The sequence below is a fragment of the Harpia harpyja genome, chromosome 5 (assembly GCF_026419915.1).
Source record: "Harpia harpyja isolate bHarHar1 chromosome 5, bHarHar1 primary haplotype, whole genome shotgun sequence".
Taxonomy (NCBI): domain Eukaryota; kingdom Metazoa; phylum Chordata; class Aves; order Accipitriformes; family Accipitridae; genus Harpia; species Harpia harpyja.
In genome coordinates this window covers 53,264,133-53,281,357 of record NC_068944.1, presented here as the reverse complement: position 1 = coordinate 53,281,357, position 17,225 = coordinate 53,264,133, and the positions used below count along the sequence as shown (strand labels likewise).

At 39.2% G+C, this 17,225-nt stretch overlaps 1 protein-coding gene across 1 annotated transcript in view; it reads left to right on the top strand.

Moving 5' to 3' along the window:
- The window catches only part of RAD54B (RAD54 homolog B), a 71,434-nt gene that overhangs the window by 1,772 nt on the left and 52,437 nt on the right, over window positions 1–17,225 (top strand). The window contains exons 2-3 of the mRNA XM_052788413.1: window positions 1,188–1,341; window positions 2,035–2,209. Of these exons, the coding sequence (XP_052644373.1) occupies window positions 1,204–1,341; window positions 2,035–2,209 (313 nt within the window). The 5' untranslated portion in view covers window positions 1,188–1,203. The remainder of the gene's footprint in view (window positions 1–1,187; window positions 1,342–2,034; window positions 2,210–17,225) is intronic.

Genomic DNA, 17,225 nt, shown 5'->3' with positions numbered 1-17,225 from the left:
GTAAGTAGGCCTAACTTACGTGAACTGCTCTCTATGAAGGAGATAGCAGTACTCACGTTAGTGTCTGCATGTTTGCGAAGTATTTTGATGGTACTTCGTTACTACTTCTGCGCAAATCTTGAAAAGAAAGGTTGTTGTGCCCTAGTAAGCCACTGGAGTGCAGAGTAGCGTCAAAAAAAGTGCAGAAACACACTGGCTGTTGCAACAGGATGCAAACATGCTTTCAAGATGGTAGAGAGGTAGAGAAGTTTGTGTCTGCAATCCATATTATGGTTTATTTTTACCTAATAGTTGGGGGGATCAATTAAAATAAACAGGCCATGTATGAATGGAGAATTAAACCAAAATATGTTCCATAAATTGCTGTACCGTGCTTGTCTTCATCATTCCGGCAGCTGGGTTATTCTATTGGAATTTCCTTTTCTTGTCTTGTTTCTACTACTTTAAAGTATTAAGATTATAACTTGTTATTCTAGTGGTTGCAAGTATGCTTTGTCATATTAACATTGGTGTATGTTTGGTTTTGTCCTGAGGTTGTTTAGGGGAATAATGGTCTTATATTTTGAGGGAAAAGCTATAATACGTTCCTTCCACTGTTCAGGTGGATATAACGTGGAGTGATAATCTCCACTGTAATTTTGAGATAATTTTGTGCTGAATTCTAATCTTATTATAGTGAATCTGAATGACTAATATAATTGACTGTTTAATGCAAAGTACTACTCTCAGATATGAGACATACCTTCAACATTCATTGTTCATTGTGCACTAATAATGGGCTTTTCAAAATCATGTTCTAAGTGTTTAGAATAGTTAGCTCTGTTTCAGATTGTCTTTCTTTTTATAAACTGGTGTAAGTTTGGTAAGCAGCCCTACCTTGCGCATCTCCAGAGCATTTCTTGCTATTGAGAACCACATTATTGGCTTTTCAAATGAAAAACGAAGTGTTAAATGGCAGAATTCGCTGTAGTCAATCTTTCTTAGTACTTAATGCATTGCAACAATACTACTTCTTCTTAAGTTGTATTATGCTTATGAATTAAGATTGTTATTTGAAAATCTTTTATGCTATCTTTTATTTTTAAAACAGTGCTTATATTGTTATCTATGGATATGTTTTTATATTTAAAGCCTATTCTGACTACAGTTGTCTTTATCTGCTTCCTTCCTTCCTCTCCACCCTCCAGAGCAGTACAACTAAATATGAGGCGATCAGCAGCTCCAAGTCAAGTGCTAGGAAATGTAGCCAAAAAGCCAAGGTTTATACCACCAGGAAAAAGTATCACAGTTTGTCTCAAGAATGAAATGAAAGAGATGGACCAAGAAATTAAATTAAAGGAGGTAAACTGAACAGTCCACTAAAAAATAAATTTGTTTGTACAGTATTGTTACTAAAAGATAGCATCTGAGCTCACCACAAACAATCTCTGCTTAAATAATCAGTCTGTTCAGACTAGATTTTGATACCTTTGCTCTTACTACATTTGATCTTGCTTCTCAGGTAGGTTTCTCTCACTCTGTGAAGTGGATGCAGAAAAATGTTTTTCACATAAATAAAAGTAATTAGTATTGATCCCAAATACAGTTCTCAGTGTGGCGGAGGTATGGATTGCTCCTTGGCCTGAACTTTGGATTCAAATGTTTGAAATGCTTTGGAAAAAGCACTTAAAAAACTAAGATACTTAGTAATGATATGTCAGTACATTGAGTTGTAGTTTTGCTGCGAGGAACTTTCTCCAAAACCTTTAATATCAACCAAAAAAAGCATCACAATTTTTATTGATTTTATCTACAGAAGACATCTATTAAATGCAATTCATAAACTACTTGCACGAGTGGTGTTTGGTATTGTGTGCATGCACTTTTTGTTGTGAACACTGGGATGCATACATTTGTGTAGGGATGTTTATATTTATGTAGATAGTTTGATAATGAGGATTAGTATCTATTAAGATCCCTTCTCATTGCTCTTTTCTCCATTTCTCTTCAACTGCATGAAGGAAATGCTATAGTAAACTTGTTTCTCTGTTGCAGATTGATGAGAAAGAGGGAAGTGCTTCATTGCTTTCTGAAATATATGGCCAGAATCAAAATGCAGATTTTACACAGTCTGTGGAGTCAACTGGAAAAGTAAAGACTACAGAAGTGTGTTTCAGTGTTAAAAAGTGTAGCAAGGTGGAAATGAAAACACTAAATACACCCAAAGCTGGTAAGATGCTCTTTCTTATTTACTGCCATGTATCATAAGATAATTTTAAAGCTTATGAATGATACACTACTTACTAAACCTTTATGAAATACTAATACAAGGGTCATGCAATGGTGGCATTATTTGGTGTTCTACTGGGTAGAGAGTGAAAAAAACAAACATTAAATGATTTTTTTAAATAGAAAAGGAAAAAAAGTTAATGTTTTAGAAGTCATTTGGTAGTGTTGCTGTTGAGGTGTGTGTCTTCCAGAAGAGTACTATAGTGAACTCACTCTAATCCAGAGTATCAAGACGAGAGTCAGGATACCCTAAATAGTGGAAAAGTGTTGTAATTTGGAGACCTTGTTGGCCTCACGTGGAGAATGCTAATGGTTCTGAGTGGATTCACGTTTTACAGAATTCATGAGGGTTTCTTTTCTTCAGTGCAAGATCTGAGCTGTTTTCTTCAGTGTCTCCAGTGGGCACTCAAGGTTCAAGCATGGGCTGCTAACTCTAGTGTTGCATCAGAGCCGAACTGGCTCTGTTCATTCATGTGTGCACGCTTTCTCAGTTGTTACCCCCAGTAATGGATAATTACTCTGAAAAGCTAGGTAGTAAGCAAAGATACTGAAGTGTCTGAAGTGTAGCAAGTCCACTTTGATGGACCTGAATGACTCTGTGGGGTTGAGTGTCTTCATTTCCCACTCTTTGTGTGCCCTGACCACAGATATAGCACAGGGACGTTCTGCATTGTGTGAATGCAGGTGTATGACCTCAGGAGCCAAGTGCATCTTGAAAGCGTTGCATTTGAACTGGGTTACTAACATTGCTGGATGAAATCACTCCTCCTGGAGCCAGCTCAGGCATTTCAACGTCTGTCTTACAGTTAATTCACTGTTGTTTCCTCATAATTAATTACATTGATAATGACCTTTCTCTTTGTTTTAGGGTTCATTTAATTGGTAATACTTTGTGTAGTGAGTGGAGTTTTAAAAGAGCATTTCATGACTGCATATCACCTTGATTCCATAATGGTTGGAATTGTAAGTCAGAAGGCTTTAACAAAGTTATGTTTAATTTTGTTTGTGATAAGAGCTGCTAAATCTGGAAGCCTGATAGAAGCAAAACTGCCATAGCTGTGTCCCAAGGTCCAGCCAATAGTGAGGCTGAGCATGTATTCCCAATAGGCACACATATGTACAATACATATATACATATACAGATGGCTGGTAACATAGGCCAACACAGACAGCACTTGGGCAAACACAAGCAGGGCCAATGGACACATCCTGTTCTCCTCTCTGGCTGATCAGGGTGAAAGCCTGTTTGTGGAAAATAAATGAATATACATATATCTATATATAGATACACACACACACACATGCAGAGAATATAGATCCCTCCAGTAACTGATCTTATGCACTCAGTCTATTCAGTAGCTGGCTCCTTGATTTGTTGGACATCCCAGCTGCGGGCACGTGGGCATATGAACCACGAAGGCCGACAGCTCCCAGTCCAGTTGCTGGTATTCAGAGCTGCGCCCCCACGGGTAAAAACACACTATAGGTCCCTCCAGTAACTGGCCTTAGACACTTAGTCTGTTTCGTGGTGGGCTCCTGGATCCACTGGTCTCCCAGTTGCCTTGTGTGCAAGAGATGTATACATACAAACATGTCTCTCTGGTAGCCAGACTTAGCAGTAGCCAACCCCTAGATGTCCTGGTCTCTCCAGTAACTCGGACTTCCTGGTCACTCCAGTAGCCAACTCTCAGACCCTCTGGTCTCTCCAATATGTGTCCCAGACTCGTGGCTGCTCCAATACTTGGCTCTCAAGCCTCTTAAACTACTTGCCAGCTAGTCCAGTTTGGTGTTTGCTAGTGATCACACACTGACACATGTACCCAGGCAGTATGCATGGGTTCTGGCCTCTCTGCTTGCTGGCACATGAGGTACCTGGGCCCTATGACCTGTGTGTGGTCCAGCTCCAGCTGCTGGCATGTACACTTCTGTACACACTTATGCATGCAGAATAGCGTCCCTTCACCCAGGAAAATACTAGAAATGTAGTCCAATAAGAAGATGGGACAGACTGTGGCAATAGGGTGCAGTGCATTGCTGGACAAGCATACTGACCAGTCACCTGTTTAAAGGTGGCTGCTTTTTTCATTTTATTTTCCTGTGCTTGTTCCTCCCTGAACCACCTTCATCTGTCCATTTTGCTTGTCCTTGATTTTTTTCCTTCAAAAATCTCATTATAAGCCTTGTGCAATCTCCAGATGCCCTTTCCAGCATCTTATGAGCTCCAGGCCCCAGTAGGCAGCAACACCCTTCATTCTGTAAGGTGCTCTGGAGAGCTGTTCCCATTGACTCCTCTTGTTGGGTTTCACCCCCAGAAAATGGGGGTTGATTGGTCCCCTGTGATAGCCCTGAGAAGATGCTGCCATTATCATGTTATGTGACGCACAGTATATGCACTCTGTTTGGCAGAGCTAATGTGGGAAAATTCAGCCTCCTTGTATGTCTTAAGTCCTTCTGATCTCATGGCTTTTGTGTTTATCTGCTGCAACTTCCAGTTCTTCTGATGAAGCTCATACTTGCAGAAAATTTTCAGTGTATATGGGACAAGTTGTTTGAGTGGTCCTGCTTCCCTATAGGTACATCTGCAAAAATTTTTGTCTGCTGGTTCTGTCTAGCAGTGCACTTGAAAGATAAATAGTAGATTTATTTCCAAAATAATCTGAGAAATCAGCAGTCTTCCCAATAAAAAGTGCCGTGAAGTGGAAAAGATACTAAATGCTTTTTCAGTATCATGAATTCTGGGTGCAGCTGGTATGGGTTCTCTGTGATGACTTCAGAAAAATAACCAGAAAGTTGTGGAGTGAGACTGGTTGAGCTGTTTTTGTTAATGTTGTGCTGCTACCTTTCTGAGTGACTGAACAAGCCATTTTGTGCCAAAGCCTTTCTATGTCTGTAGAATGGGGCTAACCTGCAAGTCTTTGTAAAGCTATGATGAAATGTGGTATAAAATAAAGATATCTAATGTCAATGTAGTTATGGTCATCAGGTTCACTGGTGATGTACTGTGAAAACAATCCTGCATCGAGGCTCCGTTAAATCTTAAGTAATTTCTTGATAACTTGGATTTTCCAAGACAGCTTCTGCCCTTTACGTCACTTTTGTCTGCTATTCATTATAGCTAATGTAGCAATTACGTAGATTGTGTAAACCATAACCTCCTTTGTTGTGTGAAAAGGAATTGTTTTGTTAAAGCTGTTTCTGGTATGAAATTCAGAAGTAATGGAAACCAGTTGTGAAAGCCAGAGTCAGTTTGGGTTTTTTATTATTGTTAATATTGTAATGGAATTATATCTGACTGCCAGTCTCTGCAGCCAAAGAAGACTTCTCTGTTAAAGGGGCATTAAAATAATGTAAAGATTGAAAAAGTCTGTGTGTATGCATTAATTTGGTTTATTGTCTCCATGTCATTTAATGCAGATGATAAACTCTTTGTTAGCTTTATATCATGCTCAAAACTGCTGTGTTTGGGTTTCCAGTGCAGCAGTGGAATGTGTAAATAAATACCCCAGTTTCCATTATAATTCTTGTGAAACACCTGTGGACCATTGGACAACTGCACTGTTCATAGAGCTAATCTTTCTGAAACCCAGCCCTGAAAATGCTGCGCATTCTTTCAAAAAAACCCTTGTTATCTGACACGTGGTGTCTGTTTCCTGGAGTAGACAAGTAAGGATTTGATTAGATAGCATCAATCTAAAAATTATAGCATATCTGGCTTAAAAAAATACTTGCTTTTCTAGGCTTCTTCTCAAAATAAACTTTTTCCTAAAATTTCACTAATAATAGTAAAGTGTAAGGGACTCTGAAATTCTACAAAATGAGATATTTCTAAAGACGTTTTCATAAGATTGTAGCAACTGTTGTTGAGTGAAACCCACCTATATGTTGTAATTTTAAGACAATATGAGGTGTAAGATATTGAACATGCTGTTCAACATGCCGTTTACTAATCACGATTATGAGTTGTGAAGACTGGAAAATGATGTTTTTCCATAAATACATATCTTTGTAGGAAAATTAACTTTACGACTGCTTTATGAATCAGTGTTTGCTTGTTTTTAAGAGGCAAAGAGAACAGCAATCTCTTTGGTACCTTTGTTTTGTATTCAGAATATAGTACTTGTTGACACTGACAACAGATGTGTGGAGGGGAGGTAATTTATTTGACATTGTCATTAGTTCTTTTCCTCACATGCTGCCAGAGAATTTATCAGATAAGTCTGCATGCTCTTTAAAAATGAGAGTTACTTTAAAATTCCTAAACTATTTAACAGTAATTGAAAACAAAATCATAAATGTGTTTGGAAGGATATTATTGCAGCTCTTAAAGGTGCTTGGCTTCTACTTGTCCTCATTACATTCTGAGGATCTATAAGCAATAACAAAAAAATACAAATAATTTGAATATGAAGAAAAAACAGACAGGCAGATCTCTGAACTATACTTAGTATCTTCTCAGTGTTGCTAGTCAGCAGGATTGGCCAGAACTGAGGTTTTTACCTACATTGCCTTTTTCAACTTGTCACGAAATGGAGTGGTTTGGACTGCTTAAAGAATCGCCTACAATGGTGTTAGTAAAAATGATTTAATAGGAATTTAAATAAAAGTGTGACTTCACAAAATTCGATGGCAAGGTTCACTCTATTACTTAATACATGGATGAAATGCACGAAAGAAAATAAAGTCAGAATCAAACTAAAATTATGTATACAGAGACCAAAGACACAATAGGGTAAAAGAGAAACATACAAAGAAAAATCGAGTTAGAATTGCTTTCTCGTGATTTGTACAGAGATTGGGAATGTGAAAAAGTTGGGGAGATCCTCCCGTTGAGTCACGAGGTTCAGAGAAGACCCCCTTGCTTTCTAAACTCCTGTCGGAGTCTAGGTGCAGCTGGATCGACTCCTAGTCTCAGTCAATGGTCAATGGTTTATATCCAAAGAGATTATAAGTATAATAGCAGCCTGAGATTCATTCACAGTCGAATAAAGTTCACAACAGTAATTTAAGTATAGATTTGAAAAGCAATATTTTTAATATACTTGCTATAAAATATTCAGGTTAGTACACACACATGCATAAAGACACTAAGAGATACATAAGCGAGTAAAAGAGGCATACCTGTTAAAAATTCCCCTCGAGTTCAGTGAAAATATTCATATCAAATGCTTCAGCATCTTTCTCAATGGGTGAAGGGTTGAGCCTCAAGGAGTGGACAGTATCAGCCCAAGTCTTGTTGGCTTTTGGCAACAGACCTCCAATCTTCGCAAACTTTTCAGCTTGCGAGCTCTGAGAGGTGTCCCACTCAGAGGGAGATGCTGTCTGCAGCCTGCTGTGGTCCAGGAGAGCTCAGAGGGTCTCACTTAGTACCACTGTATATAGGTTTGGGAGATGATTGGCTTTAGTCATCAGCAAATTACTAGAATTCCAGTTGCACTGGTACCATTTTGCATGAGTTACGATTCAGATGAGGGCTCCAGGGCTGTCAGAGAATGACTTAAGATTCAGATACGGGATGCTCCAAGGCTGCAAGGAGAGGACTGAGATATGTCCCAAGGTTGTCAGGAGAGAACTAATTATCTCTGCTCTTGTCCCCCACCTCTGCTGGGCAGCAGGAGTCCTTGGAATGGTCAGCACGACTCCCTGTCTTAGCCATGCAAGAGTTCCTGATACGGTCAAGGGACACTTAACCGCCCAACTCATTACACTTACGCTAAGGCCTGGCGAGACTTCCCGAATTCGTAGGTCAGCCCAGAGAGAGGGGAAGAAATGCACCACCACACAACGTTTTTAATATATATTTTTTTTATTTATATAAAACATACATAATTAATTTAATTTATGCTTATTATCTGAGTTTGCAGCTTGCTTTCTGTTGGTATTTTTAATCCAGGAGAATGTTGCTTTGTTTTTTCCTTTGGCCTTACTATCTCGTGTGTGGAAGTGAATAGGTCTTTCACCTGCATACTTAGACACAACATTCTAGGTGGACTGAGATTTCATTGTTTGAACCTGACACAGGTGAACAGAAAAGCTGGATATAGAGTTTTATTCTGTTACAGCTCACCTCCTGTTTGGTTTTTGGTTCAGGAGTACTTTCTTTCATCCATCACTAACATCTGTTAATGCGTCTTCCACAAGGAACTTTGTTGGAAGTTGTACTCAAATACTATCTTTGAGCTAACCATGAAAACGGATTGTAACTGTATTTCATAACAGGGTTAATGTGTTCACCCTATGCCTCTCAACAGATGTTTTTGAATGTTTTTCATGCCTATGATATTAACTGTATTTATTATTTGCATATAGCTTTGAATGTATTTTCTCTGTCTTCTCTGGGGTGTTAATGTTTACTGAGTACATTGGTCTATAAGGTTTAGACTCTTTGCTCATTTAAGTCAGTTTTATTTTCATAATAGGAATTTTTGTTGGCTCCTTCAGCTTTCTAGAACGTTGTTACAGGTTAGTCTGATACCTCCTGTTACTTCATATGAATAAAACTCCTTAACCAATTAATTTGAATGTTATAAGAGAAAATCCACTTTTCATTCAGTTGTGACAGTAGCAATCAATTGCCTATCACTTTTAATCAGAGGATTAAAAAATGTTATTTTCAGGATTTGTCATATTGTCCAATTTCAATCTAACTGCCTACTTTTGGTTTCTAGATAATACAACTAAAAACATTCAGGCCTGACATCTCATAATGAAGTGTGTTATCGCTATAATTACTTGGATATCTGCAAAAGTAGAAGTATTAATTGTAATTTCTGTTATTGCATTCATTTCTATTATTGCACTTCACAGGTTCAACTGGAAAATACAGTTCAGTCAGGGGTATTTTTACTGTCTATTTTAGTAGTGGAGCTGCACGTATAGCTGTGGTTCAGTGGGCCCTTCAAATGCTTTTATAAACAGCTGGTAAAGCAGTTAAGTCTTTGGGTAAAAGATACTGCACAAACATCTGTAGCTCTTAATAATTACCAAGTACACCTTAGTACAAATAAGGTGTTACTGGTTGCCTGAGTGCAAATAATTTATTACTGCATTGTTTGCAAGTTAGATTTTACAAGTTTGTAAATTTTTTTGTAATTTCTTATTCAAAATAGTATCAAATTACTTTGCTAGCTCTTTATGATTTAAAATGACCTCCTTCTCCCTGGAATGTTATAGACAGAATAGTTTATAATAGTGAATAGACAAGTTTATAGCCAAGCTGTTTCTCAATTCAGGATAGTTTCTTTACTGTTTAGGTGTCATCTGTACCTGTTTGATCAGTTCATCTCAGGAGATGGGGATTGGTTAAGAAAACTAGATTGATGTAAATGTATCAGAAGAGAAATTGTCCATATATCTGATCTGACACTGGTTCCAGAAGTGTTCATTTATACATCCATCATGGTGGGTATACACGCAAATTGTCACCTATTGGCCCAGTACCGCACTGCCCAGCAGTAAACATGTTGCAGGTAAACTTGTTGCTGAGACTTCTGTGATTGTTTAGTGCTAGATGGCTTGTGTTTTCTGGTCTGCAGCTTTGGGACACTGGCATCTCCTGAGGACAACACCTTTTGCTTGGTGTTCTTGCTTGCAATGTGGGATGATGTCTTCTACTCTGCTGCTGGCATAAGACCTTCCCTAGCATTTCCCTAGCTGATTATGCACACTCAGAGTTCCCTTTGGCTGTGGTCATGCAATTTTTACAGTTATGCATGGAGATGGTATGATAGCAAAGCAGGGAACAGCATTTTAGCAAAGTAACTTTACTACTGTAATCTTAAACTGTTCAAAGCTCTCAGGACTTTTAAAACAACAATAACAAAAAAAAAAAAAGATGAGAGGTTCTTTAGTCTGACATTGCTTGTTCTCATGATTCTTCAGGGTTTCTTGGGGTTGGTGGTTTTTTTTTTTTTGGCTTCCTCTTCTTATAGATTCATGACCTTCTGTGTGGTAGTGACCAGAACTATGTACCGAGCAGAACACTGTCCTCAAGGGCTTTATTTCTGCGCTCAGAAGCGCCAAATGCAGCAGCCATGAATTCCATACTTCTTTAGTTTTAAAGTCTATCAGTGGAGAAACCATTATTGGATTGTAGCAATAGTCAGATAACGTGGAGTCAGTTGCCATAGACTGAAAGCAAGCAAAAGCGTATAGTGTGCTTGTGTGATACACTAGCCTGTTGAAGAAGTTCACATCCCTAACCAGTGTTACTCATCTTGAATCTGGGCTGCCCACCAGCTGAGTGGTAAGATACACTGTGGTAGTAGAATTAGCAACCAAGACTGATATGGGAAGAAGGAACTTATACCAGCTTCACCACGAAAGGCAACATATCATATAACGTTCAGCAACTGCAAAGCTGCTTTCCTGGACAGGGTAGCCATCTGCAGTGCAATATAATAGGCTGCTGTAAAACAAATCCAGACTTGCGTACTTCTTGTGTGATATTTCCACAGTTAGTACAACATAATTTATAGTTTGTTATGATCATATCTTGCTGTCATGTGAGTAACTAGGCTTTATGTAATGATAGATGATATAACCAGGATATTCATACATTGACAGTAAAATATACTTTTCATTTGTCCTAGTTAAGTGTGCTCTAATATGTCTATTTGAACTACTGGAGACAATGAAGGAGAGAAGAAGGAAACCAGAAATCAGAAGGGTATTACATGGTCAGAAAATAAAGAAAAACAGAGTTATATTAGATGCAAGATATTAAACATTTTTCAAAAAGTTGGAGGGATTAAAGTGAAAGTTTTGCAGTAGAAACTTGCCTATTGAATGGAACTATTGTTGCTTCTTTACAACGAAAAAAACATAAATTGCTAGGTTCTTTACTTTTGAGTAGTGATATATCCGCTATTGAAGAGAGCCGTGCTCCATGTAAAGACAATAATCTTTTATGCATTTTTCTTTAACTTGTTAAGTTACTGAAAATTAAAATTTGTAAACAAGAAATAAAGATTAAATACTCTTTCTTGTGCAGAGACAGAGACCTAATTTTGAAACTGCAGATATAAAGAGAACTCCCCTTTCCAAAGGGTGGCAGGGGATGTGTTGGGAAATGAACTTACTATCCCAATATATTTAGTATAATATAGCTCCTGGGAGTTGCATGCAAACACACAGCATATAGTCTGCAATATATAGAAAATGAAATTATCTAATACCAGAACTTTAAAAATGAGGAACTTAGGAAATACTCTGTATAGAGACTATTTTCAAGGATTCAGGTTTAGCAGTAATAATTCTTTCAGTTTCCTCATTCATTCTGAGGGAAGCTGTACACACAGTTTCTTCCCGATTATCAAAATTTATTATCAGGCTGTGTGTGTGTAAGGAGTAAAGATGGGCAAAAGAAAAATATATGGCTATTCTAAATTTATCAGATGTTTTTCTTTTCCCCTCTCCCACCCTTTGTAAAGTCCTAGTTTCGGGGGTGGGGGGTGTGGGTTGGTGTTTTGGTGTTTTTCTCCCCTAGCTTTCCTGTCTTCAGTAGATACAAAGGTGGATTTAAGGGAAGATGGAGAGAATATAGCTATCAGGTGGAGGGACAAGAAATGCCTTACTGAAGGGAACTGGAAGGTTTTTTTGAGCTATCATGAGTATTATTACAGACTTGGCCTGGATCCCTTCAAAGACAGTCACCAAATCTTTCTGTGGCTCTGCACATTGTTTGGATCCCCTTTGTTGCCATGCCAGCATAACTAGAATTCAGTCCCAGCTTTTGGCTTTGGGCCTTAAGTTTTCCCCTGGAACAGCAGCTTTGTCACAATATGACTTTCCTAAAATCAACAAGATAGTGATAAGATGATTATCTCCCTGTCCTCAAAATATCCGCTGAGCAAAATTAGAAGAATGGAGAAAGCTGCTCCTATGTCAAATGCAGGGAATAGTGCATGGGGAAGAATTTTGAGGTTAGTATTTAAAAGCATAATCTCCAAAATTTTCATCTCTCTATGAAAAGATCAGAGAATTGCAGAAACTTGGCTTCTCTTACACCATTTGTTTTTTTAGAGGCTATCTTGCTAATGGGGATTTAAGAATTTAAGCAAAATATCCTGAGAAAATCATACTTTCAAATCTTTCTGTATTTCTCAGCTGCTTCTGATCAGTCATCAAAAAGCTTGTTGGAAGAAAGGATCAGAGAAGATACAAGCATGTATTAGGAACTGGACACACTTCTGAATTTGTAAAGAATGGTGCTCTTAACTTTTTTTAGCAACGTGACTTATGAAGTGAAGAGCTAATTCACGGTGCTGTGTAGTCACTCAGAATTATAATTTAGAGTCCTGTAGCTTTAAGCCAAACTTAGTTTGAACGATGGTTACAGATCTGAATGTGTGGGCCCTGGAACGTCAGACTGAGATGAAGACAAATTCTTTAAAATTTGGCATGGGGGGCATTTTAATTGTCTAAGTTGAATATTTCCCATTTCAGTGGGCTAAATGTTGAGAGAATGCCTTACGTCAGCAGAGGGGACGGAAGTGTAGTTAGCTTTTATGCTTGGAATTTTAGTTGATAAGAGCTCTGGAGCAGGCCATGTGTAATTCAGGCTAGTTTCAAGAGAGTGGTGTAAAGGTAATAATTGTTCATGTCTGCATTTTCTGTGCTTGTCATGAGGTACATGCACCCTTGTTCTTGCAGCAGTTGCAAGAACTGTTAGATGTTAGAAGTTAATACGTGCTATATGGTGATCAATGAAGTAGATGCAGAAAAAAAGAGGTAAAGCTTTCCTTCATTCTCCCCACCCCCAATGCAGGGGACAGGTTTAGAAACGTTTAGAAATAATTGTGCAGGAGAAAGGAAAGGAGTGGTCTGAGAGGTTCAGGTACAGCAAGGATAAGAACAAGAAAGTGCAAAATTGGCGATGAAAGTATTGATGAAGATGAGAAAAAAGTCAAGTGAAATTAGAAAGCTATTTGAAATGCAACTTAAATGATCTGACAGTATTTCTAAAAAGTCTGGTGAGAATGTATTTAAGCACTGTAGCTTCCAGGGGAAGTTGTCTTGCAACTTTGTCTGACAGAGTTTGTCATCCTCAACCATCTCCTTAATGAATAATGCCTGCAACCCTTAGTTTTTGAGATTACCCATGAAACTACTGTCCCTATGAAAGATCTTTGGAGTTGAAAACTTTCTGACCCACCCTTTGCTGCAGCAGGCTCTTAAGACAGGCAGATCAAATGACTTGGCACTGTCTTGCTGTCGTGTCAGTAAAGAGGACTATAAGATGACCTAATGGAACTTTTGCAGCCCTTACTACCTATAGACACTCTCAAGTCATCTTATGCAGCTGCCAAATTCATTTGCAAGAGTGAGCAACTGCCTCAATACTTGCCAAATGTTTCTGCTGCCAGTATATCCCAGTATATTCATTGATATGTAACATACCCCATCCTAGCTGCTGAATCTTCTTACAGTTTCTCATGAGCACAGGGGTATCAGGGTTTCACTTCAGCTTTGATTCAAATCTCGTCATCATCCTCTTACTCTTAAGATTTTCAGGCTCCTAGGTGATTGCAAATGCTAAACCCAGGTCTCTGCAAAGCTAGTTTGCTTGCACTTTATTCAGTAAGAACAGATGTCCTTCAGACTTATTCTAGGGCTTCCACTTTGTGGGTAGAGCACCTTCACAGAGTTTAGCAATCCTTTATCTGTTGATTTGGTATTTTTTGCACTAGAAGGTGCCAGCCTGAATCACTTAAGCCGGTGTCATTCCTTTCAACATTCAAGTTTGCTGTCCGATCCAAACTGCATCTTTCAAGACACATTTTTTCTTAGGGCATGCTTAATTCTCTTTTTTGTCTTTGAATCATGTACCTTATAGTGATTTTTTTTTTTTCTTAATTTTTTTTAAGTCTGTCATGGAGAGATTTTTCCTCAATTCTGTGTGACAAAGGATCCTTCGTCTCCATCCAAGATGCTCTCCTGATTTAAGACATTCTCCTTTACAGGGTGTTCTGTCTCATAATGTGCCTAAATTTACATGGGCCAGTTGATGCAGTTATTGGCCATGATACAAATCTTTCACTTGTAAAATTTGGGCCCACTGAGCTTTTTCAGCAATTCATAGTCATTTGGCTACTTTAATCCCTGACTGTATTACAGCTGTGATTCATTCATCTCTTGATAGCTCTCCAGGATGCACTATTTGTATAATTTCTTTGGTATTAATTCTAGACTTTTCCACAGCAAAACCTGAACTTACCTGTTGTTTTGAGTCTTACTTCCCAACTGCTGAAGTTCTGCAACCTTAGCAAGGCACTGTTGCTTGGTTTTTGAATCATTATGCTGATTTTCCTTTCCCTAGAAAAATGATCTATGCTTACAGCTCCCATTTTTCATGAACTCCCAAATGCGAAGATTTCATCTACTGGAAAACTGGGGTTTTAAATATTAACATTTAAAATGGGAAGCATTTGGGTTTTTTTAAAAGGAAAGAATCAAGCAAATTTAAAGAAAAATGCTGAGTCCAATACTTTTTCCTTTTCAGAATTCTGAGTAGATTAGTGAATTCCACCTTGAAAATATGAAGGAAAAATGAGCTGTACCTTGCGCATAGGATTAAAACAGGAGGCATAGAAGGCAGTGAAGTGATGTGAGGGGGGTGTGTGTGTGGCTATTTTCTTCAGCAGTGACCAGAATTTCCTCCCTGCTTGTGGTTTGCTGTCCCCGCAGTTATGCTAATACAAGTTTTTGTAGGGTGCACTGCAAACCATATTCCTAAAATGATCCAGATAGAATCTAAAGAAGCCTTTTCAATGTATTTCTTCTGTGAGAGTTACTTGTCCTGTCGCTTCCAGGATCAGGGAACTGCTGGTGGTTAAAACTAACCCAGCTCTGAAAAAAATGATGAATTTGCAGACAGTTCCCTGATCTGACTTGCTCAGAAGATTTGTGAGTGCCCATATCAGCATGGTGAAGGGGCAGGAACATGACAGGGTTGGGGGGAGGCGGAAATTCCTGTTTTGGCAATGTCCCACATTTATGTTGACTTAAAGCAATTATTCATTTGTTAAACTAAATATGTATTTATGCTAGCCCCCCCCAAATAATTAATTGATTAGTCTGTGTCTGGATCATCTCCCTGAACTGGCTGTGCACTGTGCACTGTGTTACGTAAGTGCTTGGTGGAAGGTGTAGGATGAAGGGTGCACTGTGGCAAAATTTCTTTGTAGTTGCCTTGGAACTACACCTATTGTTTTACCTCAAAGAAGTCTATATGTAACATTAATATCCACGCTTCTCACCTTCTATGATTTCTCATCCAAGTACTGATACGACCTTAGGCTGATGAGCAGAGCTATTTTAAAAAGAAAAAAAAAAAAAAAAAAGGAAAAAAATCTTGGTTGGCAGCCAGCTTCGTTTTTACAAGGGTTATTTTACACTCCTGCAGAACAATATGTAATTCAGACTGATTCCTTCAGGCATTTGCTCAAAAGAAATCTTTGTAGTGGTATTTTGCTGTAATTGCGTTAGTGTGGAAACTTGGTGTCTCTAGCAACATTAAGCAGTAAGGTGATAGAGTAATACAAGTTTAGATAGGTCTATATGAGGAGTTGCTACATTAGGATAGCCCTGTATAGAGGAGACTGCTGTAGCTTCATGTGGCCAGGTCCACAAGGGTGTATTCCCAACAGGCACATGCGCATGTATACACACTATACATACATATACGGCCAGCCATACAGAAAATGCAGCGCTTACACAAACACAAGCAGCATCAATAGCCTCATCTCTTCCCTTCACTGGGTGACTGGGAGGAAAGCCTGTTTGTGGAAAATACATATGTATACAATATGGATCCCTCCAGCAAGTGGCCTTAGACTCTTACTCTGCTCAGTAGCTGGTCCCTGGATCCCCTGGTCTCCCAATTGCCTCACAAACCTGCACTGGGTCTCTCTGGCAGCTGGTCCGGATTCATAACCTTACTAGTGGCCAGTCCCCCAGTGTTCTGGTCCCTCCAGTAGCCAAATATCAGACCTTCTGGTCTCTCCAGTATCTGGCCCAGACTCATGGTTGCTCCAGTTCTTGGCTGTCCGGCTTGGTGTTTACCAGCGATCACACACTGACATAGGTACCCAGGCAGTGTGCATGGGCTCCGGCCTCTGCTTGCTGGCACCCCAAGCAGCCAGGCCCCCGTGATCTGTGGTACAACTCCAGTTGCTGGCATGTACGCTTCCATGCACAGTCCTGCACAGAGTAGAGATTCCCCTCACCCAGAAAAATAGTTACAAATGTAGTTTAACAAGAAGATAGGACAAACTGCAGTGATCAGGCACAGGGCATGGCTGGACAACCGTACTGGGCATCCCCTGTTTCCATGCACGTGGCCCCTTTTTATCCCTTTTTTTCCCAATATTTTCCTATGCTTGTTCTGTCCCAAAGCACTTTCATCCCTCCCTTTTCTTGCTTTCAGTTCTTCCTCTAAATAGCCTGTACTATGCCTTCGGCAATCCCAAAATACTCTTCCTGGCATCTCATGAGTCCCATACTCAGTGGGCCGCAACCCCCTCCTTCAGTCTGCAAGGTGATCTAAAGAGAGCCTCTCCTGTGGATTTTTCCATCTGGGCCTCACCCCCAGGTCACTGGGCTGCTCGTGTTGCTGACAGCCCTGGGAGCAGCCAGACTGAGGGCTCAGTTTCTTTCATTTGGGTTATTGGGGTTCCTCTGCCTGACACTGTTCATCTGTGCTGCTTGTGTCTGTGGGGAGGAGCCTTTAATCACACAACCTAATACTGACTTCTTTCTTTTTTGTCACTAACAAGTCAAGAGACTGGGCATTGCACAACTGCTTCAACAGCAGAGGGTACAGTTTAGGCTTGCCTGTGACTCCTCAATTCTGATACTGCCGGAGCCTAAACTATTTGAGGCACATTTGTTTTTTGTTTTTTTTTTTTCCCCAGTTACTGAAGAACAACCAAGCGCATTTAAAAAAAAAAAAAGATAAC